General features: G+C 41.8%; 2 protein-coding genes across 2 annotated transcripts; one reads left to right on the top strand and one right to left on the bottom strand.

Moving 5' to 3' along the window:
• The first annotated feature begins 303 nt into the window (after positions 1-303).
• On the top strand, positions 304-9,521 carry LOC126379477 (zinc finger protein 568-like). Its single transcript, XM_050028240.1, has 13 exons — positions 304-487; positions 1,166-1,303; positions 1,796-2,119; positions 2,606-2,743; positions 3,518-3,649; positions 4,046-4,134; positions 4,273-4,395; positions 4,621-4,734; positions 5,393-5,537; positions 6,549-6,607; positions 7,125-7,191; positions 8,403-8,476; positions 9,341-9,521. The coding sequence occupies exons 1-12, from the start codon at positions 359-361 to the stop codon at positions 8,454-8,456; spliced, it is 1,512 nt and encodes a 503-aa protein (XP_049884197.1). The 5' UTR covers positions 304-358; the 3' UTR covers positions 8,457-8,476; positions 9,341-9,521.
• Positions 9,522-13,345: 3,824 nt separating this feature from the next.
• On the bottom strand, positions 13,346-17,267 carry LOC126379602 (uncharacterized). Its single transcript, XM_050028422.1, has 5 exons — positions 17,079-17,267; positions 16,250-16,418; positions 15,627-15,758; positions 14,906-15,058; positions 13,346-13,467 (listed from the first exon to the last, which is right to left on the bottom strand). Exons 1-5 carry the CDS (start codon positions 17,182-17,184, stop codon positions 13,398-13,400), a joined length of 630 nt encoding a protein of 209 aa, XP_049884379.1. The 5' UTR covers positions 17,185-17,267; the 3' UTR covers positions 13,346-13,397.
• Between the last annotated feature and the right edge of the window lie 1,744 nt (positions 17,268-19,011).

Raw genomic sequence — 19,011 nt, 5'->3', positions numbered from 1 at the left:
ACATCAAACAAATAAAACAATTATTTTTTACTCAAGCCCCTATAAACTCCTACCTCATAATGTGGACATTTTAGATACGAAGTCTAAAGGTCAGATACCTATGCTAGACTTGACCCATGTAATAAATATATTTCGAAGAATAAATTACTGAAGTCCACGCTGTATGCCTCAGATCTTTGCCTGCAACAAAAAAAATTGTATGATAAAACGTTGATTGATCAATCGAGATTGAGTAATTGACCTTTGCTTCAATCAATAAAAAAAACAGTTTGACAGATATACAATTTGATCGACACAGACAGCTGATTTTGCGACGTCGGCTAGCGTCTCCGAAATTATTCCCAATTTTTCGCCGAAAATGACTGAAACATATTTAAATATAAATTCGAGCGTCATTTCAAACATGTGCCGAGTGTGTTTTACAACGGCGGGAGTGCGTCCGATGTACGTCGATGAACTGAAATGGTATCAAAGTGTTGTTTATAAGGTAAGGTTAGTTTAGATTATTTTGTTTTAAAATTGGTACCCACTAAGCAGTTCTCTATCTTCTTGTCCTGCTCTCATGCATATGCATCATCCTATTATTTCATCGATAGTATTCCTATTATACAAGGCTAACACCTCAACATCGAAACGAATGCTGAGGGGGTGATTCAGAGTTGACATCAAGTGGATTTTGCTGTCGAAAAATTTATGAAAATTTTTAGTTTTTTTTTAAAATTATTTTCCATTCCATACTTTTGCGACGGAGAATTCCACATGATATCAACTCGGAATCATGGCCTGAATCATCCCTCAAAAATTTCCTTACGATGTCACTAACACCCTGCATATAAAGCGAAGATTGGTGGTTCAGCTGGCAGAGGAAGAGCTAGTAGCATTGACCAAATAGGAGATGTCCTTAGAAAGGGTTCAGTACGATTTACTCTGAAGCGGCGTGCATGTATGAAACGATTGATGAATGTGGAGGATGCAAGAGAAGTATGTCAGGATTGAAGCACATGGAATTCCATAATCTCTGCGTACCCCGGTGGGAAATAGGCGTGATTTTATGTATGTATGTCTGTAAAAATTGTTTATTACATATAAAATGTGTGAATCTTTAAAAGTATATTTTCGTTTTGTTGTTAAGTGCAGAAATAAACAGTAAAGAAAAAATTTGTAGGATTTGCAGCCGGTAACCACCATGGCTGACTGCAAGATGTCGGTGTGCGAGTGTTGTGGCCACATCATCAGCAAGTATCTGCTGTTCACCAGCCGTTGTCAAGATGCACACTACCTTCTCAGTACGGCTTTGCAGCAGGTATGTATGTAAACTCATCCATGCGTAATGAAAGACCCTCATGAAGCTACTTTACAGGTCCCCATTTGTCCGGCCATATAGTGAATGTCATATGCTGGCAAATCTGTAATGAATCACATTAAAAAAAAACATGGGTGTCTTAAAAAAAAACAATCAATCAACCAGTCAATAATTCTTTATTACACAAAGACAAGACATGTACAAACGAGTAAAATAAGCACAATAGGCGGCCTTATTGCTAAACAGCCATCACTGCCAGGCAACCTTAGGAAAGAACTCGTGAAAGAACTTTATGTATTGGAGCATGGGATGGTGCAATAAAAAAAAAGTATTAGTTACAATATCACTAACACCCTGTATATGTCCCACTGCTGGGCATAGCCCACCGCACAATCGACCCGAGGAAAGGGACCTGGTGGAGCATAGTCCACCACACTGCTCCACTATGGATTGGTAAAAAATTTAACTGAGAATTTATTTTTCACATTTCAGGGCTCAAAATTCAACTTCACAAAGCTGCAATCGACTCTAGTACACAATTTCACGATAACAGCACCCTTAGTATACTACCTGGGGCCCGAAGACCTGGATGTGGGTACACCTCTGAAGACCGAGGAGGCGTGTGAACCAGAGCTGGACGTACCTATGGAGACCGAGGAGGAATGTGAACCTTTACAGTTGGATATGTCTATGAAGGAGGAGGTTTATGATGACCCATTAAACAACACGTCCATAGATGATGATGATGATACGCCACTAGTGATGCTCAGGAGTGATGGTGATAAACCTCGAAAGAAGAAGAAGAAAAATGGACAGGTGAGACATAACATAGTTATATCGTAGTTTAGTCAGAGGGATGTGGCAGACCCAACTAGTTGGCCAGCTAGTTCCGCCCACATGCAATAGATGGCGCCACATTCAATAATGCAGTCCTGAAACGCGCTATATACAACTTCAAACACAACACCGTTGCATCGTCGATCCCTAGTCACACTACCAACTTGTGGCTAGCGGGGTGCTATGCTCTGTTCGGTACCCCGACAACATCCTTTGGCGGCAGCACACCCACGCCACCAAACTGGTGACCCCGTGATCCACCATGGCTCTGTCAGGCTGCATGGCTTCACGTTGCGGTGTGATTCAGAGTAGATTCACACCCTATTCTACATCCCTGAGTAGAAACGGACTCCCCCCCTCAGACCGGACAACACCTACCCGTCATTATATTGTTTTATTAATTATATTATATGGTTTTATTCTTATATGTATAAATAAATAAAAATTTTAAAACCGGGTCTCCAGCCACCGCCAGCTGAGGGCCAGTACCGGAGCGAGCGCAGCAAGCGCAGCGGCCGCAGCGAGCAGCCGCGCGCCGGGTTCAGCTCGCGGATGGTGCAGGAGACTGACGAGTACACCGTCATCAAGCTCACCAAGGATCAGGTGTGTAAGAACCACGCTCTTGCCGGTGGAGCATTCTCCATTCTTGTCTATTAAAGGCCAATGCTTTGACTTTCTTATAAGACACGACGTTCGCCTTCTCTTTAATTTGTTCCATGTTAACTCTTCTTGGTCTTCCCCTTCCTCTCTTCCCTTCTATGAAGTTTTTAATAAATCCGCCGTGTCTTATTAAGTGTTTTCAACTTGTTATACAATCAAAATTATATTAGACAATTAGCGATTCCGATCGCCGTAGTTAAATAACTGGCTATAAATAATTTAGTAATTAGAATTAAAAAAAAACTTAGGTCTGCCAAGAATTTTTAATTTTTTTTTTCAACATCTCCACATTGATCAACGACACACAAGTTCTATCAGGCATACGTGACAGCGCATAGCCTCCCCACTGTCAGCGTGTGCCGCACCGCTGCGAGTATTTTATTTTATTTATTCAATGATCCAACACCCCGAAAATGATCCCCCACTCACCCCAGGTGCTATCCGAGTCGTGCAGACTGTTTGACGGGGTTTAAGTTCAATCCACACTGACCACTGATCCCCAATACCCGACAATAATCCCCAAACAAACCCGACAATGATCCCAACACCCCGAAAATGACCTCCTAACACCCGACAAATGATCCCCCACTCACCCCAGGTGCTATCCGAGCTGTGCAGACGCCGCGCGAAAACCCCGTACCGCTGCGAGTACTGTTTGACGGGGTTTAATTTCAACCCCCCCACACTGACCCCCGCCCCCCCTCCCCCGGCCCGCAGGTGGTGGCGGAGCTGCGGTCGCGGCGCGCGTCGTCCCCGCGCTACGTGCGCGCGCCGCACCGCTGCGAGCGATGTGTCAAGGGGTTCAACTTCGAGGACGTGCTCGCCAAACACATGCTCAGCCACGACCCGGTACGGAACCCACGGTTGTATACAGGGTGTTAGTGACAATGTAACGAATACTGACGGGGGTCAGACCATTATTCTGGGTTAATATCATTTTACCATCGCAAAAGTGTAATGTGTGTAGATATTCTCCCTAGCATTATCCCGTTTTTGACGGGGTCCAAGCGGACCCCAATTTCGGATATCTTCAGCTTAGGTAAGCACCTAAGCTGAAGATTTGACAGGTCATCGCAAAAGTATAGAATTGAAAAAAAAAAACTTGATTTCAAGTCAGATTCATGGTCTGCATCGCCCCCTCATTATTTGTTACGATGTCACTAACACCGTGTATATGTATGTATGTATGTATGTACATGAACACAATAATAAAGATACCATCTGTGTCTGTGTGCGTGTGCGCAGGCGAGCGGGTCGTTCAAGTGCGACATCTGCGCGCAGTACTGCCGCAGCGCCGTGTCTTTGCGCGGACACATGAAGTCACACACCACCAGGTGAGAGGCGACATCATCATAGTATTGGAATATATAATACTATTACTCACAGTTTGACGGGGGCCGTCGTTAACAACCACTTACCATCAGGTGGCAGGTTTGCCCGTTTGCCGTCACATGAAATAAAAATGATTGCAGGTATAAATGCAAGATATGCGGCGCGGTGCGCCTGTCGCGGCAGCACCTGCTGGAGCACCACGGGTTGGCCCACACGGGACAGCCGGTGCTCTACCGCTGCACGGAGTGCGACCACACCACATAGTACGTTCATTGATATATACATTTTTTGAAAATTAAAAGATTCTACCTGTATTGGGCTGGTTTCCCTTCGCGGCTTAGAAGGTGAGACAGGCAGTCGGTTCTGTAAAAAACCGGACCTGTTAAATCTTCAGGTTATGTAAGCGGATTCTGTGAAAAGTAACGGATAGTTGATGATGAAGTCTGTACTATGTTCATGAATTAACTAATGTACGTATGGTACGCCAGCAAGCGCACGGTGATGCAGCGCCACGTGCGCGGGCACCGCGCCGCCGCGCGGCTGCCGTGCGAGCGCTGCCCGCGCGTGTTCCGGACGAGGGAGGCGCTGCGGGTGCATGTCGCGTGAGTGCCCTCTCATCCCATACCACCCCCACACCTCTCCTGCATTCCCCCCCTTTTCACCCCCAAATCCCCCATAGCTCCCCCGCTTCACCCCCAATGTCAGGTCATTTATTTTTACAGCTAGTATTAATATTGTAGAAGTATACAGGATAAAGAAAAGCCGTCGCCTGGATAATCCCTCATTACAGGTTTGCACAAAAACGTATAAACAAAATTTGTATTTTGTATAGTGTTTACTATACAAAATACTATTTTTACTAGTCAAAATGATTCAAAGTGTGCAATATGTAATACCTGGGGGGCCCCCACACTACTACCACAATCCTCAAACTTCATTATGAAACTAGTATTAAAGTAACAGTTACAATAAATAATAGTTATTACTGTTACAAGGTGTTAGTGACACCGTAACGAATACTAAGGTGGATGATTGAGACCATGATTCTGAGTTGATATCAAGTGGAATTTTCCGTCGCAAAATTAGTTGTTTTTTTGTGTTTATTTTAATTACTTTTCATCCATACTGTTGCGACGCGAAAATTCGCTTGATATCACTCGCAAACATCACTCAGAATCATGGTCTGAATCACCCGTGGAAGTTATCGTTACGACGTCACTACCGCCCTGTACGTCACCCAACACACTGGAGCCCCCGCAGCCGCCACGACGGGTCCCGGCGCGCGGCGTGCCCGCAGTGCGGGCGCCGCTTCCTGTACGCGTCGCAACTGCACAAGCACGTGCAGAGCGTGCATGACCGCACTGACTACTACTGCGTCGAGTGCGACCACAGGTTCAAGTCACCGGTTGGTACACCACCTATACAGGGTGTTAGTGACATCGTAACGAAAACTTTGAGGGATGATTCAGGCCATGATTCTTAGTTGATATCAAGTGAATTTTCCGTCGCAAAAGTATAGAACGGAAAATAATAAAAAAAAAACACTGACATTTTCATGAATTTTCCGACAGTAAATTCCACTTGATATCAACTCAGAATCATGGTCTGAACCATCCCCCTCAGTATTCGTTACGATGTCACTAACAACCTGTATAGTGTTGCCTGATAATCGACTGTATTTCATTAATGACCGGTTCTTTTCTAAGCCCGTAGATAACCTAAATGTCGATATCACTATCGATATAATCGGTCATGGTATAAGAATAACTTTTTTATTTGACGTGACTTATTGTACATTTGCCGCTGATGGCATTAACTACTTGGCCGGAGATAAGAAAACCAGGTATGCTCAATCCTATGACAAGCCATTGCTAGCCCATTGATGACGTAAGCGTTACCACTGTGATACCACTAAATTGGTATCCAACATTGTTTTAAGTTTACGCGGTTATTATCATAATTAAAGCACATAAAATTAAAAAAAAAAAAAATATGGATCTACCTACTCCACTCGTGATCATGGCACTTGCAACAGTGTCGAAATATCGGGAGTCTCATATCCCCATTTAAACGCGGTAAGAACCCGTTATTATGTGCTTTAATTATGGTATCCAACATTCGAAGAACGTAAATTTTATTATTGAAAATTAAATGAATTACTGACTAATGTATTTAATTACTATTATTTGTCGCATATAATAAAAAAGATGAAAACTGTAAGAAAATATTTTACGTGGGTATTTTACATGGAATGCAATAAATAATTGAATTGAATTGGGTAATTTATTTTTTACGAAATGGCAACACAGGGCGGGATGACGTCAGCTGGGCTAACCTTCAAATGTTAGCTGTCACTTTTAAGCATACCTTCTTCTTCTTCTTATACCATGGATGAAATGTATTATAATTGTTTCAGGAAAATCTACGGTTGCATTTCAAAAAATCTAAGCGACATCGAGACCCTGCCACTAATACGTGAGTGAATCACTTACATACAAATATAAAATTTACATTACATACACATAAAAATATTGGTGCTAATTCCTGCAGACGCCATCTAATTTTATTTTAAGTTATACCTGTCATTCTCTTATCCGCCGAAAAGGAAAGGGACGGGTAATCGACAAGCATAAAATTTATGGAACACAAGTCAATTTTAAGCAGAAATCTAAAACAACCATCTAAACATTTTACATCTGCCAATAACCGGACAGGGTTAAGTGGACAGCACGTCAAACGGATTGCATACCAGCGAGATGCCTATTTTATTCGCCCGGGTTATTCATTCGTTTTAAAATTAACTTGGTGACAATCATCTGTCCCTTGCCTTTTCGGCGGATAAGAAAATGACGGGTATAACTTAAAATAAAATTAAGAGGTGTCTGCAGGAATCGGGGCCAGTATACATGTTATATAAAAAAAAAATTAAATGTTTTGTAAATTTGTGTGCAATAAAGTGTTTTTATTATTATACTGTAATACGAATGTACAGAGAGCCGTCGAGCGAGGGTCGCGCCGCGGCCGCGTTCCCGTGCGGCTTGTGCGGCAAGGTGTTCACTGTGAGTATAACACAACGTAACATGCCATCACGCCCGTGTCCCCAACGGGGCAGGCAGAGGTGTACAAATCCGTATATACTCTAAGTGTACAAATATATGCTTAGCAGTATGCGGAATAGTTGTGAGGTAAAGTAGAAATTATGAAAATAAGGTTTTTATTTAATTTGAACATATAATGTATACTTACATACATAAACTCACGCCGATTTCCCACCGGGCTGCGCAGGGACTATGGAATTCCATTTGTTTCGATCCTGACACACTTCTCTTGCTTCCTCCACATTTATTTGCTCAGCCTCTTTCCCATTCAAATCAAATCAATAATTTTATTTCAGACCATGTGTCCATAATTTATAGTAACAGTATAAACTTATATACATACTATACATAGTTATCGTCGGCCAGACACATCATCTGACCTCTCCTTCAGTCGTATCGGTTTTCCGTTCCACTGAAGCAAGGAGGGGTAAGACGAGTGTGTGCGCCTGCGTTTTGCGCGAACGTCTGCGCACCTTAATATATCCTGCGTACGTACCTGACCGCTCACACACTATGTTAGTGGCAAAAACAAATGAAATCAAACAAATCAAAATTAAAATTGGATAAATTATAAAATAAAATAACCTCACCTCCGTATTATGCGAGTCCCTTCAAATATCGACGAGGCAACGTCCGTCGCTCTCCGCGGCCCAACCGCAACTGAGCGACTGCCAGGCGTCGACTACTCCCCCCACCCCCGCTCCCGCCACGTGACGTCGTCTCGCTGCAACTTCACTGCAGTCGTCTATGAATCAATCACCTTTCCGTACTCATGACTTGTCAAGTCATAAATACAGCGCTGTCAATTGTATTTTTTTTTTATATAAAATATTCACATTCTAACGATTAAAATATTTATTTATTATAAAAAAAAAAACAAGAATATGTATCTATGATATTGCGCATTCTTGTATTTCTATACTATCATAAATCGGGGATTTTCCTGGCCGCTACCATAGTAATTAATTAGTTTAGTGATTTTATATTTCTATTGTCTCAATGTATGGACTTCAATCTCATAATAAATTACTATTATTAGTATTATTACAGTCGCTTCTGTAAAAAACCGGGTCTGTCAAATCTACACGTTAGGTAAGCGGACTCTGAGAAACGGGATAACATTAGAGATATGATGATGATTATTATTATAGTATATTTTTGTGTGGTTGCAGCGCAAGAGTGTCCTGACGGCGCATGCGCGCACACACGCCGCGCCGCACACGTAGACACTCGCACGCTACGGAAGGTTTGTGGGTTTATAATATTTGGCCGTATACAGAAAGAAAGCTGGAAACTTATAAGCGCTTACCGGCGCTTGACAGCGCTGGTCCGTTCTACATAAAGGAAGCAGGTTGTCGCATTTATTAATTTTAAATGGCAGCGCCCAGCGCTGACCAGCGCGTGTTGAAGCTTGTCGGAACTTGTCGGCGCCGTTCATATATTTTCCTGCGCGGGTCACCAGCTCTGTCAAGCGCTGGTAAACGCTTATAAGTTTCCAGCTTTCTTTCTGTATATGGCCTTATGTCTTGATAGTGAGCTTACAACTAGTCGAAAAACATGAAGTGATGGAATAAAGAGGGCGCCGACCACACCCCCTCTTGGTCTTACTTTACCTCCATATCTCCTCATCACTTGGCCTATTGGGCCTGGCCTGTTATGACAATGTGTGTGAATATGTAATAATAAATAAACATTACTAATTTAAGAGCCACGCTCTTGTCGGTGTAGCATTCACCATGCTACTTTTTTATGGAAAAATCGGGCAGTGGTTTCCCTCTTGCCTTCCGCCCCGCAGTACTCTGACGCGAGTGGGATGGCGCCCAGAGTAGTCTATTTCAAAGCCATACTAGGACTCCTGTCCTCCGGCTCTGAATAGTACTGATAGTCACTGCTGCTCTCTGTCAGGTTCCAGGTTACAGTCCCTGTGACTCGCCTCTTCCGTCCTGCATTGCCGTACCGATGGCTCCCATCTCTGTCTCTGCAACCGTTGAGGTCTTCATGTTACATTGACCTTCGACAAGTTTATCCATGATAATTACGTTGAATAAATGATTCTGATTCAACGATGTCGCAGACGGTTTTCACATTACTGATGTGACTTTTTTTACAGTGGCGTGAAGATTATGTGCCGGCCTGTGGTACCGCTGGAAGATTGTGAAACGCGTGATAAGAAGACCGATTTCCCCGAGACAGCCCAACGCCCACGGAGGCGGTACTGTGAGCGCTGCCGGACATTTTTATGACGTGATAAGTCAGATTGTAAATTTGCCGAAAATGCTATTAACTATATGACAAATGTGTGCGTCAAGCTAGCGGCCTCAAAAAAAATGGACACAAAAAAATAATTTGACCATACCAAAAATTAGTACTCTTATTGAAAAAAATAGTACCTGTTGTAAAAAAATTAGTACCATCACGGTTCTGAATTTATAGCCATGTTTTATTGCACTTGCTAGCTTGACGGTGAGCGAAATTTGGCGAGAGTTAACGACAAGGTCTTTCGCTTTGATTTAAACGCCAAAAAATAGTACCGAAATAGTACTCACCCCCTGCAAAATACCGAAATTAGTACTTCAACGGTTCCAAAGTTATAAAGGCAGTTCTTTGATCCCGCTGGCTTGACGTTTTGAAAATACCTATTATCTGGGGAACGCTTGCATACTTCAGTTTGTAACTAATGTCAATAAACTCGTATGAAATAGTACTCCCTACCATCATAATTTGGACCCGATTCTCGCAGCTACAGTTCGTGATAAATTGGTATAAAATGCGGAGCCAAGTGTATCCCGTCTGAAGGATGAGTTACGAAAAAGAAATCCAGTTGGAATGTGGCAGTTTTGATTGAAAATAAGTTTTCTTCTTTCCGATCTTTAGGGTTACCACTATGATTTTGCGGTTAATCGCTGCGCAAAGGGTTATAGTGTGAAAATATAACCAAAACATTATGTTCGTTTACCCAAATAGCATGATGAATTGTCAAAATTTAAGTACACTCAACAGTAGCGACACCTGACGGGAGAAATGAACAGTTTTTATTAAGAACATTTCCCGCCCGGAACGTTCTCGAAGCCTCTATAGTTAAACATTGTGATAAAATAAAAAAAGTAATATAATTTTAAAAAGTGTTTTATTATTAAAATAAACTCTAAGACGAAGTTTAAATGCACCAACGCTATAACAAGAATAATATTTTATTTCTATATATATTACATATTTACAATATATTTCTTAATTTTAAAATGAAGGACGAATGAAATAATTACCCAGACGAATCAAATAGTCATTCCAGCATCCAACCCGTTTGACGTGTGCTGTTAACTTCTCTTCTTCTATCGTGTTGGTTGTGAGGTGGATTACCAACTTCATCAACCCTGTTGTCAGGGTTACTATTGAGCCGCCAAAGGCCCCTGACATGGCTCATTAACGACTACTAACTTACATAAATAGTAACCGGGACCAACGGCTTAACTTGCCTTCCGCACGCATCATCTTACTTTCGGTCAATCAGGTGATCAGCCCGTAATGTCCTAACCACAAAGGGATCACAAAGTGATTGTTGTGATATATCCCCACCGGGATTCGAACCCGAGATCGTCAACTGAATTCTGTCGGGTTATATGCTAGTTAAAAATGAGAGTTTTCCCTAAAATTTACAAGTGTTACATAAATTATTCTTATCGTGTGGGTTGTGAGATAGAATACCAGCCTCGTCAACCCTGGTGACAAGGTTACATAAATTATTAGCCTGTCGATTACCCGTCCCTTTCCTTTTCTGCGGATAAGAAAATGACAGATATAACTTAAAATAAAATTACGTGTGTACTGACACCAGCACCATTGTATTGTTTTGACAGCTGTCAAATAACGGAGTATAGTTACAGCTGTCAAACTAAAGTACATTTGATTTCTACTAATTAGAATAGTTCCTTAGTCCACCGTCCACTCTCCTGCAGCGGCAGCTGAGGACGCTGCTGAGAGGAAAAGGGAAAAATACGTAGCACTGGCGCCACTGTATGATTTTGTGCCCGTTGCTGTGGAGACCTTTGGCTGCTGGGGGGCAGACACCAGAATCTTTATTTCAGATTTAGGTCGCAGGCTCAGGGAAAAAACGGGTGACTCTCGCTCCGGTTCGTTCTTGGAGCAAAGGTTGGCCATTGCTATTCAGCGCGGCAGTGCGGCGAGCGTTATGGGCACCTTTGCACCGGGAACGGTCAGGGGCGGGTTATTTATGGACTAAGTTTTCTTTAATAGTTTTATTGTTAAATTAGAATAGAGCTTTAGCTAGCTTATTTGTTATTGTGGAATGTGACGTAAACTTGCAACTTTAAACTCTAATTATGCTTAGCACCATCTTCCTGAGTACTAAAGCTGAAGCTTTTAAAATACACACACAAGCTCACGACTATATCCCAATGGGGTAGTCAGAGGTACATCCATCGCAAGATGAACTAAGTACCCACACCTCACCGAGCTTTCTGTTAGGCCAACGTGATAGGTGAGCCGTATCAACGTCTATAATGGTCGAGCCAACTGTGTTAGTGAATAAATAATTAACATAAGCTCACGACTATACCCCAATTGGGGTAGTCAGAGGTACCTACGTCCATCGCAAGATGAACTAATTTAAGTACCCACACCTCACCGAGCTTTCTGTTAAACCAACGTGATAGGTGAGCCGTATCAACGTCTATAATGGCCGAGCCAACTGTGTTAGTGAATAAATAATTAACATAAGCTCACGACTATACCCCAATTGGGGTAGTCAGAGGTACCTACGTCCATCGCAAGATGAACTAATTTAAGTACCCACACCTCACCGAGCTTTCTGTTAGGCCAATGTGATAGGTGAGCCGTATCAACGTCTATAATAATAATAATAATAATAATAGACTCAGACCCATAAAATTACAATTAAAATGACCGAACCAACTGTGTTAATGAAAACTGGCTCATCATCATCATCATTGGCCTTATACGTCTGTTTCAGACGATTTATGACGTCATTGTCTCGAAGAAATGCACTTTCTTTCATGGCTGTGCAAGCCAATCCTAGAGCGCCAAACTCTACCGCACACTCTGCAGGAGAAGTCTCCAACTGGTGGATTGTTGTTGGTTTGATGGCGTTTCATTCTCCTGCTCGACAGTGTGTCAAACCAGTGTGGAAAACTGGCTCAGTTACTTAACTATTAACATTTTAGTAAAAACACGTTGTTCTAAAAAAAACAGGTTTGGTGAAAGGTTCAGTACGATCTCTGAACCGGCGTGCGTGTATGAAGCGATTGATGAATGTGGAGGAAGCAAGAGAAGTGTGTCTTGGTCGAAGCAAATGGAATTCCATAGTCTCTGCTTACCCCGGTGGGAAATAGGCGTGGGTTTATGTATGTACGTTGTTCTATGAGTGAATAAAAAACATAGAACACTTTCAGCTGCTACTTTTGCCCGACATGTCGAGAAAACCGACAGAGGGAGTCCGCCATCAATAGCCGACATCTTGGATTGGGAAACAAGAGGTTAATAGGCACCTGATAGCGTATCATATTATTATTATCTTTATCATATTATTATTACCTTTAGGATATGTATTAAAAAATCTTTTTTTAACCAATAAAGATGATGTGTGTATCATACTTCAAATTCTATGCATAAAAGTTAAAAGATTATCCAGCACAGTTATGTCTCAGACTTAGACCAATAGCCGTACCACGTTTATCTACGTAGATAGCATTCGCTGTGGCTATTGGTCGAAACCCTCGATATAAATCGCCATGCAGAGCCAGCAGGTATATTTTTAAATTAAATATTTCTATTTAGTTTAATATTTGTCTAACTTATATAATAAAAAAATAAACTTTTTTGCATAAAATAACACATCGCCTGTCGCCCTAGACAAAAAGGATTCCTAGTACCTACACAAAAATCGGAAAAATCCAATTTGACATTTCTTATCCACACAGTTGTAAGGTTTAATTTCCATACTGACTTCCAATTTTCACATTAAATGCATTCCCCACAGTATCTCGAGGCCCAATATCAGTTCCCCCATTTCACCCCTAAGGCCCCCAAAACCCCCCACTTCACCCCTAAGGCCCCCAAAACCCCCCCACTTCACCCCCAAGTCCCGCATTACCCCGTGGTCTCCCCCAGTTTCACCCCCACGAGGCCCACTGTCAGTCCTTCCTCATACACTTCCGTTTCTCCAACACGATCATGCTCTTCAGCGCGCTCGCCACCGCAAACCTGCAACATACATCTTTATTGTAGCTATATGGGTATGTTATATTAATAACATTTATTAAATAATAAAATTAATAATAAAAATATAATAAAGTAAATAATAAAAATATAATCTAAAAATAGCCGTAACGGCCTCCGTGGTCCAGTGGTTGAGCGTTGGGCTCACGATCCGGAGGTCCCGGGCTCGAATCCCGGTGGGGACATATCACAAAAATCAGTTTGTGATCCCTAGTTTGGTTAGGACATTACATGCTGATCACCTGATTGTCCGAAAGTAAGATGATCTGTGCTCCGGAAGGCTCGTTAAGCCGGTCTCGGTTACTACTTACTGATGTAAGTAAGTAGTCGTTACATGAGCCATGTCAGGGGCCTTTGGCGGCTCAATAGTAACCCGGACACCACCACACGATAGAAGAAGCCCACAAGATCCCAGTGCTGGGCCTCCCCTTCCTCTCTCCATTCCTCGCGGTCCTGTGCGTACTCCGGTCAGTCCCTCTGGCAAGCGTCGTCGCGCCAATGAGGTCTACCACGACGCCTGTACCCATCAAGCGGCACCCAATGTTGACCATCCGCACCCACTGCTCAGGGTGCATGCGACGAACATGCCCGCCCTAATCCCATTTAAGTCTGGCGGCTTTATGTCCCACATCAGCGATTCCCGTTTTTGAACGTTGTGTTGTATTTCGAGTTTTGACTTCCTTGAAAATCCCGCATATTACTTCAACTATTGCTAAGTTACCCGGGATTCAGTTGAGCACCCCCCCTTACTGCGTACCGGTCGTTTCTATGTGACCCATATATGGGCCACAGACGTATGGAGCCAGTCCTTCATAACCTGTATATGGATTATGAGGAGCTGGAGTTAATTTATTATAAAATTGCACATAAAAGTTAAATTTGGACTGTATTTAATAATATTATGATTACATGTCTAGCAAGTACATAATTAAGAATATGTAATTAAACTTGATCCCAAGACCCTCGGGTCGTAGGGCTAGACAGGAATCTTTGCTTTAATCTTTTACCTATTATTTCTTTTCATTATCGATGTATAAACGCCATAAGCATTGTAATCTTTTTCTTATCGTGTAGGTAGTAAGGTCGATTATCAAACCATTGTAATAGTTGTTAAGTACTTAGCAATTTATTTTAAGCAACAAAAGGTGCATACTCATTTAGTTATAAGAGCGCCCGCCAACAAACTGGTATAAGTTTGGCGAAATTATTTTTTTAAGAAAAATTGTACCTTTTTTGGAATAAATAAATAAAAAAAAAACATGTTGAATGAATAAGCAAAGAGTTGAAGTAAAAAGGAGTGTTAGACTCGCCATCTTGCGGTCGAATTAAAAAACTTAAAACTAGTGTTGCCACATTATTGTATGTGAGGATTCCAACATGGATCACTGCACTGTCAACGTGTTAATGTGGGGAAAATACGTACCTGAGTTCATGGAACTTGGCTAGTAAGAGCCTGTACGTGCTGGTGCGTCCGTCTGTGGTGGTCAGCAGCAGTATGACGTGTGTGTGCTGCTGCAGGAGGGTACGCCGGGACGCGGGCCCCGCCGGGGGCGAGGTGGGGGGAGTGCGGGCCTGACTGTGGGGGGGATATAATAATACAATCTATATTATGGATGATTATTTAACTCATCAGTACTATGCAGAGACGGAGGACAGGAGTCGTAGTACGGCTTTGTAATAGACTACTCTGGGCGAGTTCCTACACGCGTCAGAGTACTGCGGGACGGCAAAAGGGAAACCATTACCCTATTTTTCCCTAAAAAAGTAGCATGAAGAATGCTACACTGACAAGAATATATACATATAACTAACATAGATACTAGTTTGTGTAACTACTAACATCGGACAATCTTAATCTCAAATAAAATATTTTATTTTATTTTTATTTTATTTATTTTTATAAATTACAATAGTTTTTTTAAATTTATTTATTTTTAAAATAAGCATGCCATCAGTGCATATATCGTAAGGCTACAAAATACAAATACTTATTAAGGTAATTTTTGTATAACATATCTGTTGACTTCTAAAAACTGTTCTTTCTTTGATTTCAATATTAGTATCTTTATTGTACCATGTTTTAAGAGCGAATACATTATTTGAATTTAATTTGATTGATATTACATAATATTGTCTTCACCCACCTGAGCGAGAGGTCGATCCTCCAGTGCAGCGCGGCGAGGCCGGGCTTGACGCGCAGGTGCGGCGGCACGCTCGCGTACACGCCCTCTGTGCACAGCAGGGTGGACAGCTCCGACACGCACTCCGGGGTGAACCTACCGGGATATAACAACGTAACATAAATAAATAAACATAAGCTCACGGTAATTAAGTGAGCGACAGACGGAGGGTGAAGAAGAGAAACTAGAATCACTTAGAATGAAATTATATTTTAAATTTACAGCTAAACCTAACTAACCTAGGTGCGAATGAGTCCGAAGTTAGGACTACACTGAATTTTACTTAAAAACTATTTTACATTATGGCTAAATCGAGGTCACAATTTGGCGGCGTGATTGACGTCAGCGCATCGCGTTCGGGCGCTGGCTCAGCAGGCTGGCTGTTCCATTAACCTCTCATCTGCCGAGATACCAGACACAATAGATTTTACATTGTGTCTGGTCGAGATCCGCGTTCCGGCAGATGAGAGGTTAATTATGCTGACTTGAACTCGTGGAATGACGCTGGTCACGGCGTACGGGTGTGTGCAGGCGGACGAAGGTACCGGTTACGTAACACGGTTAATAATAATTGTAGATCCACTTACTGCAGCCCCTCAAGGAACACCTTGAGGTCGTCCCTGGCCCACGGCAGCCGCGTGGCGGAGCGCAGCCGCGCCACGTGCCGCACCACGCCGCGCACCGCCGCGAACTTGTCCGCGCACATCAGGCTCGACGTGCGGCTGTCCGGGACGCCTTCGAGCTCTTTTAGTGCCACTACAATACAATACAACACATCACAGAATTAAAAGAAGAAACCCCAGAGATGGTAAAAGGCGAAAAGGGAGACCAAACAAAAGGTGGGAGGATGATCTACCACAAGGTTGGAGAAGATCAACAGGCGAAGTGTGCCTCAATAAGGAGGAGGCCTATGTCCTAGGACAGCCCGACATATAAATAAACATATAGATAATTAAGTTAAACTAATAATGTCGGTGAATAAAGGCTATTTTTATTTTATTTTATAAAACACAATGGATCTTTCAATGGGCCTCTTCGGCTTCGGGGGTGCATAGACTGGTAGTTATTTTTGTCAAAGAGGAAGTCTGGCAATAGGGTAGTTTCCAACTAGTCAAATCAGTGACTTTTTACTAAACATCAAAACACGAAATTAACTAACTTGAAGGTATTGAGAAGAATTTTACAGAAGCATGTACCAACCAATCAGACATAAACATTCATTCGCACATAAACCCACGCTCAAAATCCTCAATGTGGTGAGCAGAGCCACAAGGAATCAGAAGGTAGCCTCATTTGATACGAGAAATTTAAAAATTGGAGGTATCACAAAAATAAGACGACAAATTGCTAGAGTATACTGAAAATAAATGTTATAAATGTAAAAATAATATTTTTTAAAGGAAAAAAGGAACTTACGAATAACAAAAGGTTTTATTTCCTTTTTCTGTATTTCTGGCGTTACGTACGACACTGTAGTCCATTGAGAGGGATTCTCTGTTAACAATTCTAGTTGATACGACATTATTTTGTATCCTTTACTTTAATTTAATTCAAGTTTATCAAAAATATATCTTTGTTTACTACGAGAACCATACGAATTACGAACGATTTTTTTTTTTTGTTTTGTTTTTCCCCGAAGGGTAAGGCAAAGGGAACTATGCCCATACAGCCATGTCTTACGTATTTTTTTCTTGATGATTAATGAAATGATGAAAGGTGATGATGATGAAACCTAAGCCCCCACCCTCGGAGTAGACTCCTACTCCGAACCCCAAACGAATTAACTCAAAAGTCCGCATAAACTTTTGAGTTATGAAGCGGCTTCCCGGCACGAAGCGAAAATAGGCAGATACACTTTGTTCATTGAATACTCCAATATAATAACACTCGCGAATGTCTTCCGACTAACTTAATGCGATCATTAACCACAAAACACCACTTCGTATTAATTATTTAGATTACTCAATGAAGAAAGCAACTGTCCCGTTCCCGTCTCCCGCCGAAAAGCCCGAATTACGAACGAATTGATATCAATCTCGTCAATCGGAAATGTCATTTTGACAATTGTGTAAAGGGGCGTTTCATTTCATCACCATATCATCATAATGTTTTCGGAAAATACCGGTCAATCATGGGTCAATTTCCTATCTCTATGGTCAGAAAAAGCGCGGGAACACTTGAAGAAGGCGGGCGATTTTAATTTTGTAAATTCGTAATAATACGGAAAAAGTTGTACATACTGTTAATTTTGTATATATTTACTTAGGATAATTAATTTAATAGCGAGTATAAATATTTTTACTGTATAAAGTGTACATACGTGACAAGTGGGGCTCGTCATAATGACGAAGCCCCCGAAGAGGAAAAAAGGAAAACCGCCTCCGTCGCAAACTTCGGGGGCGGAGGAGTCTACCGATTCGGACTCTACGGAACGGGGCAGCAACTCCAATGAAACACAGCCGGATAAGTACACCCCTTACAGGGTCATTGATTATAACAGGCGATATCCTGAGGACAGTGCAGCAGGCAGTGAGTTTGTTGTATTTATTGAGAGCACAGATCCGAACAAAACCATCGGTTCGAGAGACATGATGTACCTAAATAACTGTTTTGTACGGTCAATTAAAGGCATCAAATATCTGAAGAAAGTCAACAAATACAAAATGGGAGTAGTGTTCGACAGACCGAATATGGCCAACGCCTTCTTGGAAAATACCACTTTCTTAAGAGACCAATGTTTAAAGGCCTCTATTCCGGCAGGGAGTACCGAGCTCACTGGAGTTATCACCGGTGTGCCCGCCGAAATGAGCAACTATCAAGTATTCAAAGCCTTGGAATCGAGCTCCAAAAAAATTATTTGTGTGAGACGTATACTAAAAAAACAAAAGGTTGATGAAGGTTTCAAACTAGAACCAACTCAAACTGTTACCATTACTTTTGCTTCCTCGACTTGCTTGCCTGACTATGTTTTCATCAAAATGTGGAGACTTCCTGTCCTCCCATATATACCACCAGTTAAGCAATGTTTCAATTGCCTCAGATATGGTCATATGGCCAAATTTTGCAAAAATGCTCAACGTTGTTCGATTTGTTCTGACAAACACAGTTTTAGAGAATGCCAAGTTCCTGCTGAAAAGGCAGTATGTGCTCATTGCCAAGGAAACCACATTTCTATTTCAGGCGAATGTCCTGTCAAAAAACTAAAGATTGCAGAAAACAAAAACAAATATACTAAAGCTAAATTCTCAGATCTATTTAATGCTCAAAATTTCCCATCACTTAATAAGGCTGAACAAACAAAAAATTTGCTTGACTTATTCATGTCTGACAAAACTATATTGAATCTTAT

Source organism: Pectinophora gossypiella, chromosome 29, assembly GCF_024362695.1.
Source record: "Pectinophora gossypiella chromosome 29, ilPecGoss1.1, whole genome shotgun sequence".
Taxonomy (NCBI): domain Eukaryota; kingdom Metazoa; phylum Arthropoda; class Insecta; order Lepidoptera; family Gelechiidae; genus Pectinophora; species Pectinophora gossypiella.
This window is presented reverse-complemented; position numbering and strand designations above follow the sequence as displayed.

Bases quoted from the DNA above. Each gene is read 5' to 3' on its own strand.
- LOC126379477 (XM_050028240.1), top strand. From the start codon at position 359: ATGACTGAAACATATTTAAATATAAATTCGAGCGTCATTTCAAACATG. The intron at 3,650-4,045 runs GTACGGAACCCA...GCGTGTGCGCAG, and splicing joins ACATGCTCAGCCACGACCCG to GCGAGCGGGTCGTTCAAGTG. The intron at 6,608-7,124 runs GTGAGTGAATCA...ACGAATGTACAG, and splicing joins CGAGACCCTGCCACTAATAC to AGAGCCGTCGAGCGAGGGTC.
- LOC126379602 (XM_050028422.1), bottom strand. From the start codon at position 17,184: ATGTCGTATCAACTAGAATTGTTAACAGAGAATCCCTCTCAATGGACT. The intron at 16,419-17,078 runs GTAAGTTCCTTT...ATTGTATTGTAG, and splicing joins AATAAAACCTTTTGTTATTC to TGGCACTAAAAGAGCTCGAA. The intron at 15,759-16,249 runs GTAAGTGGATCT...ATATCCCGGTAG, and splicing joins GTGTTCCTTGAGGGGCTGCA to GTTCACCCCGGAGTGCGTGT.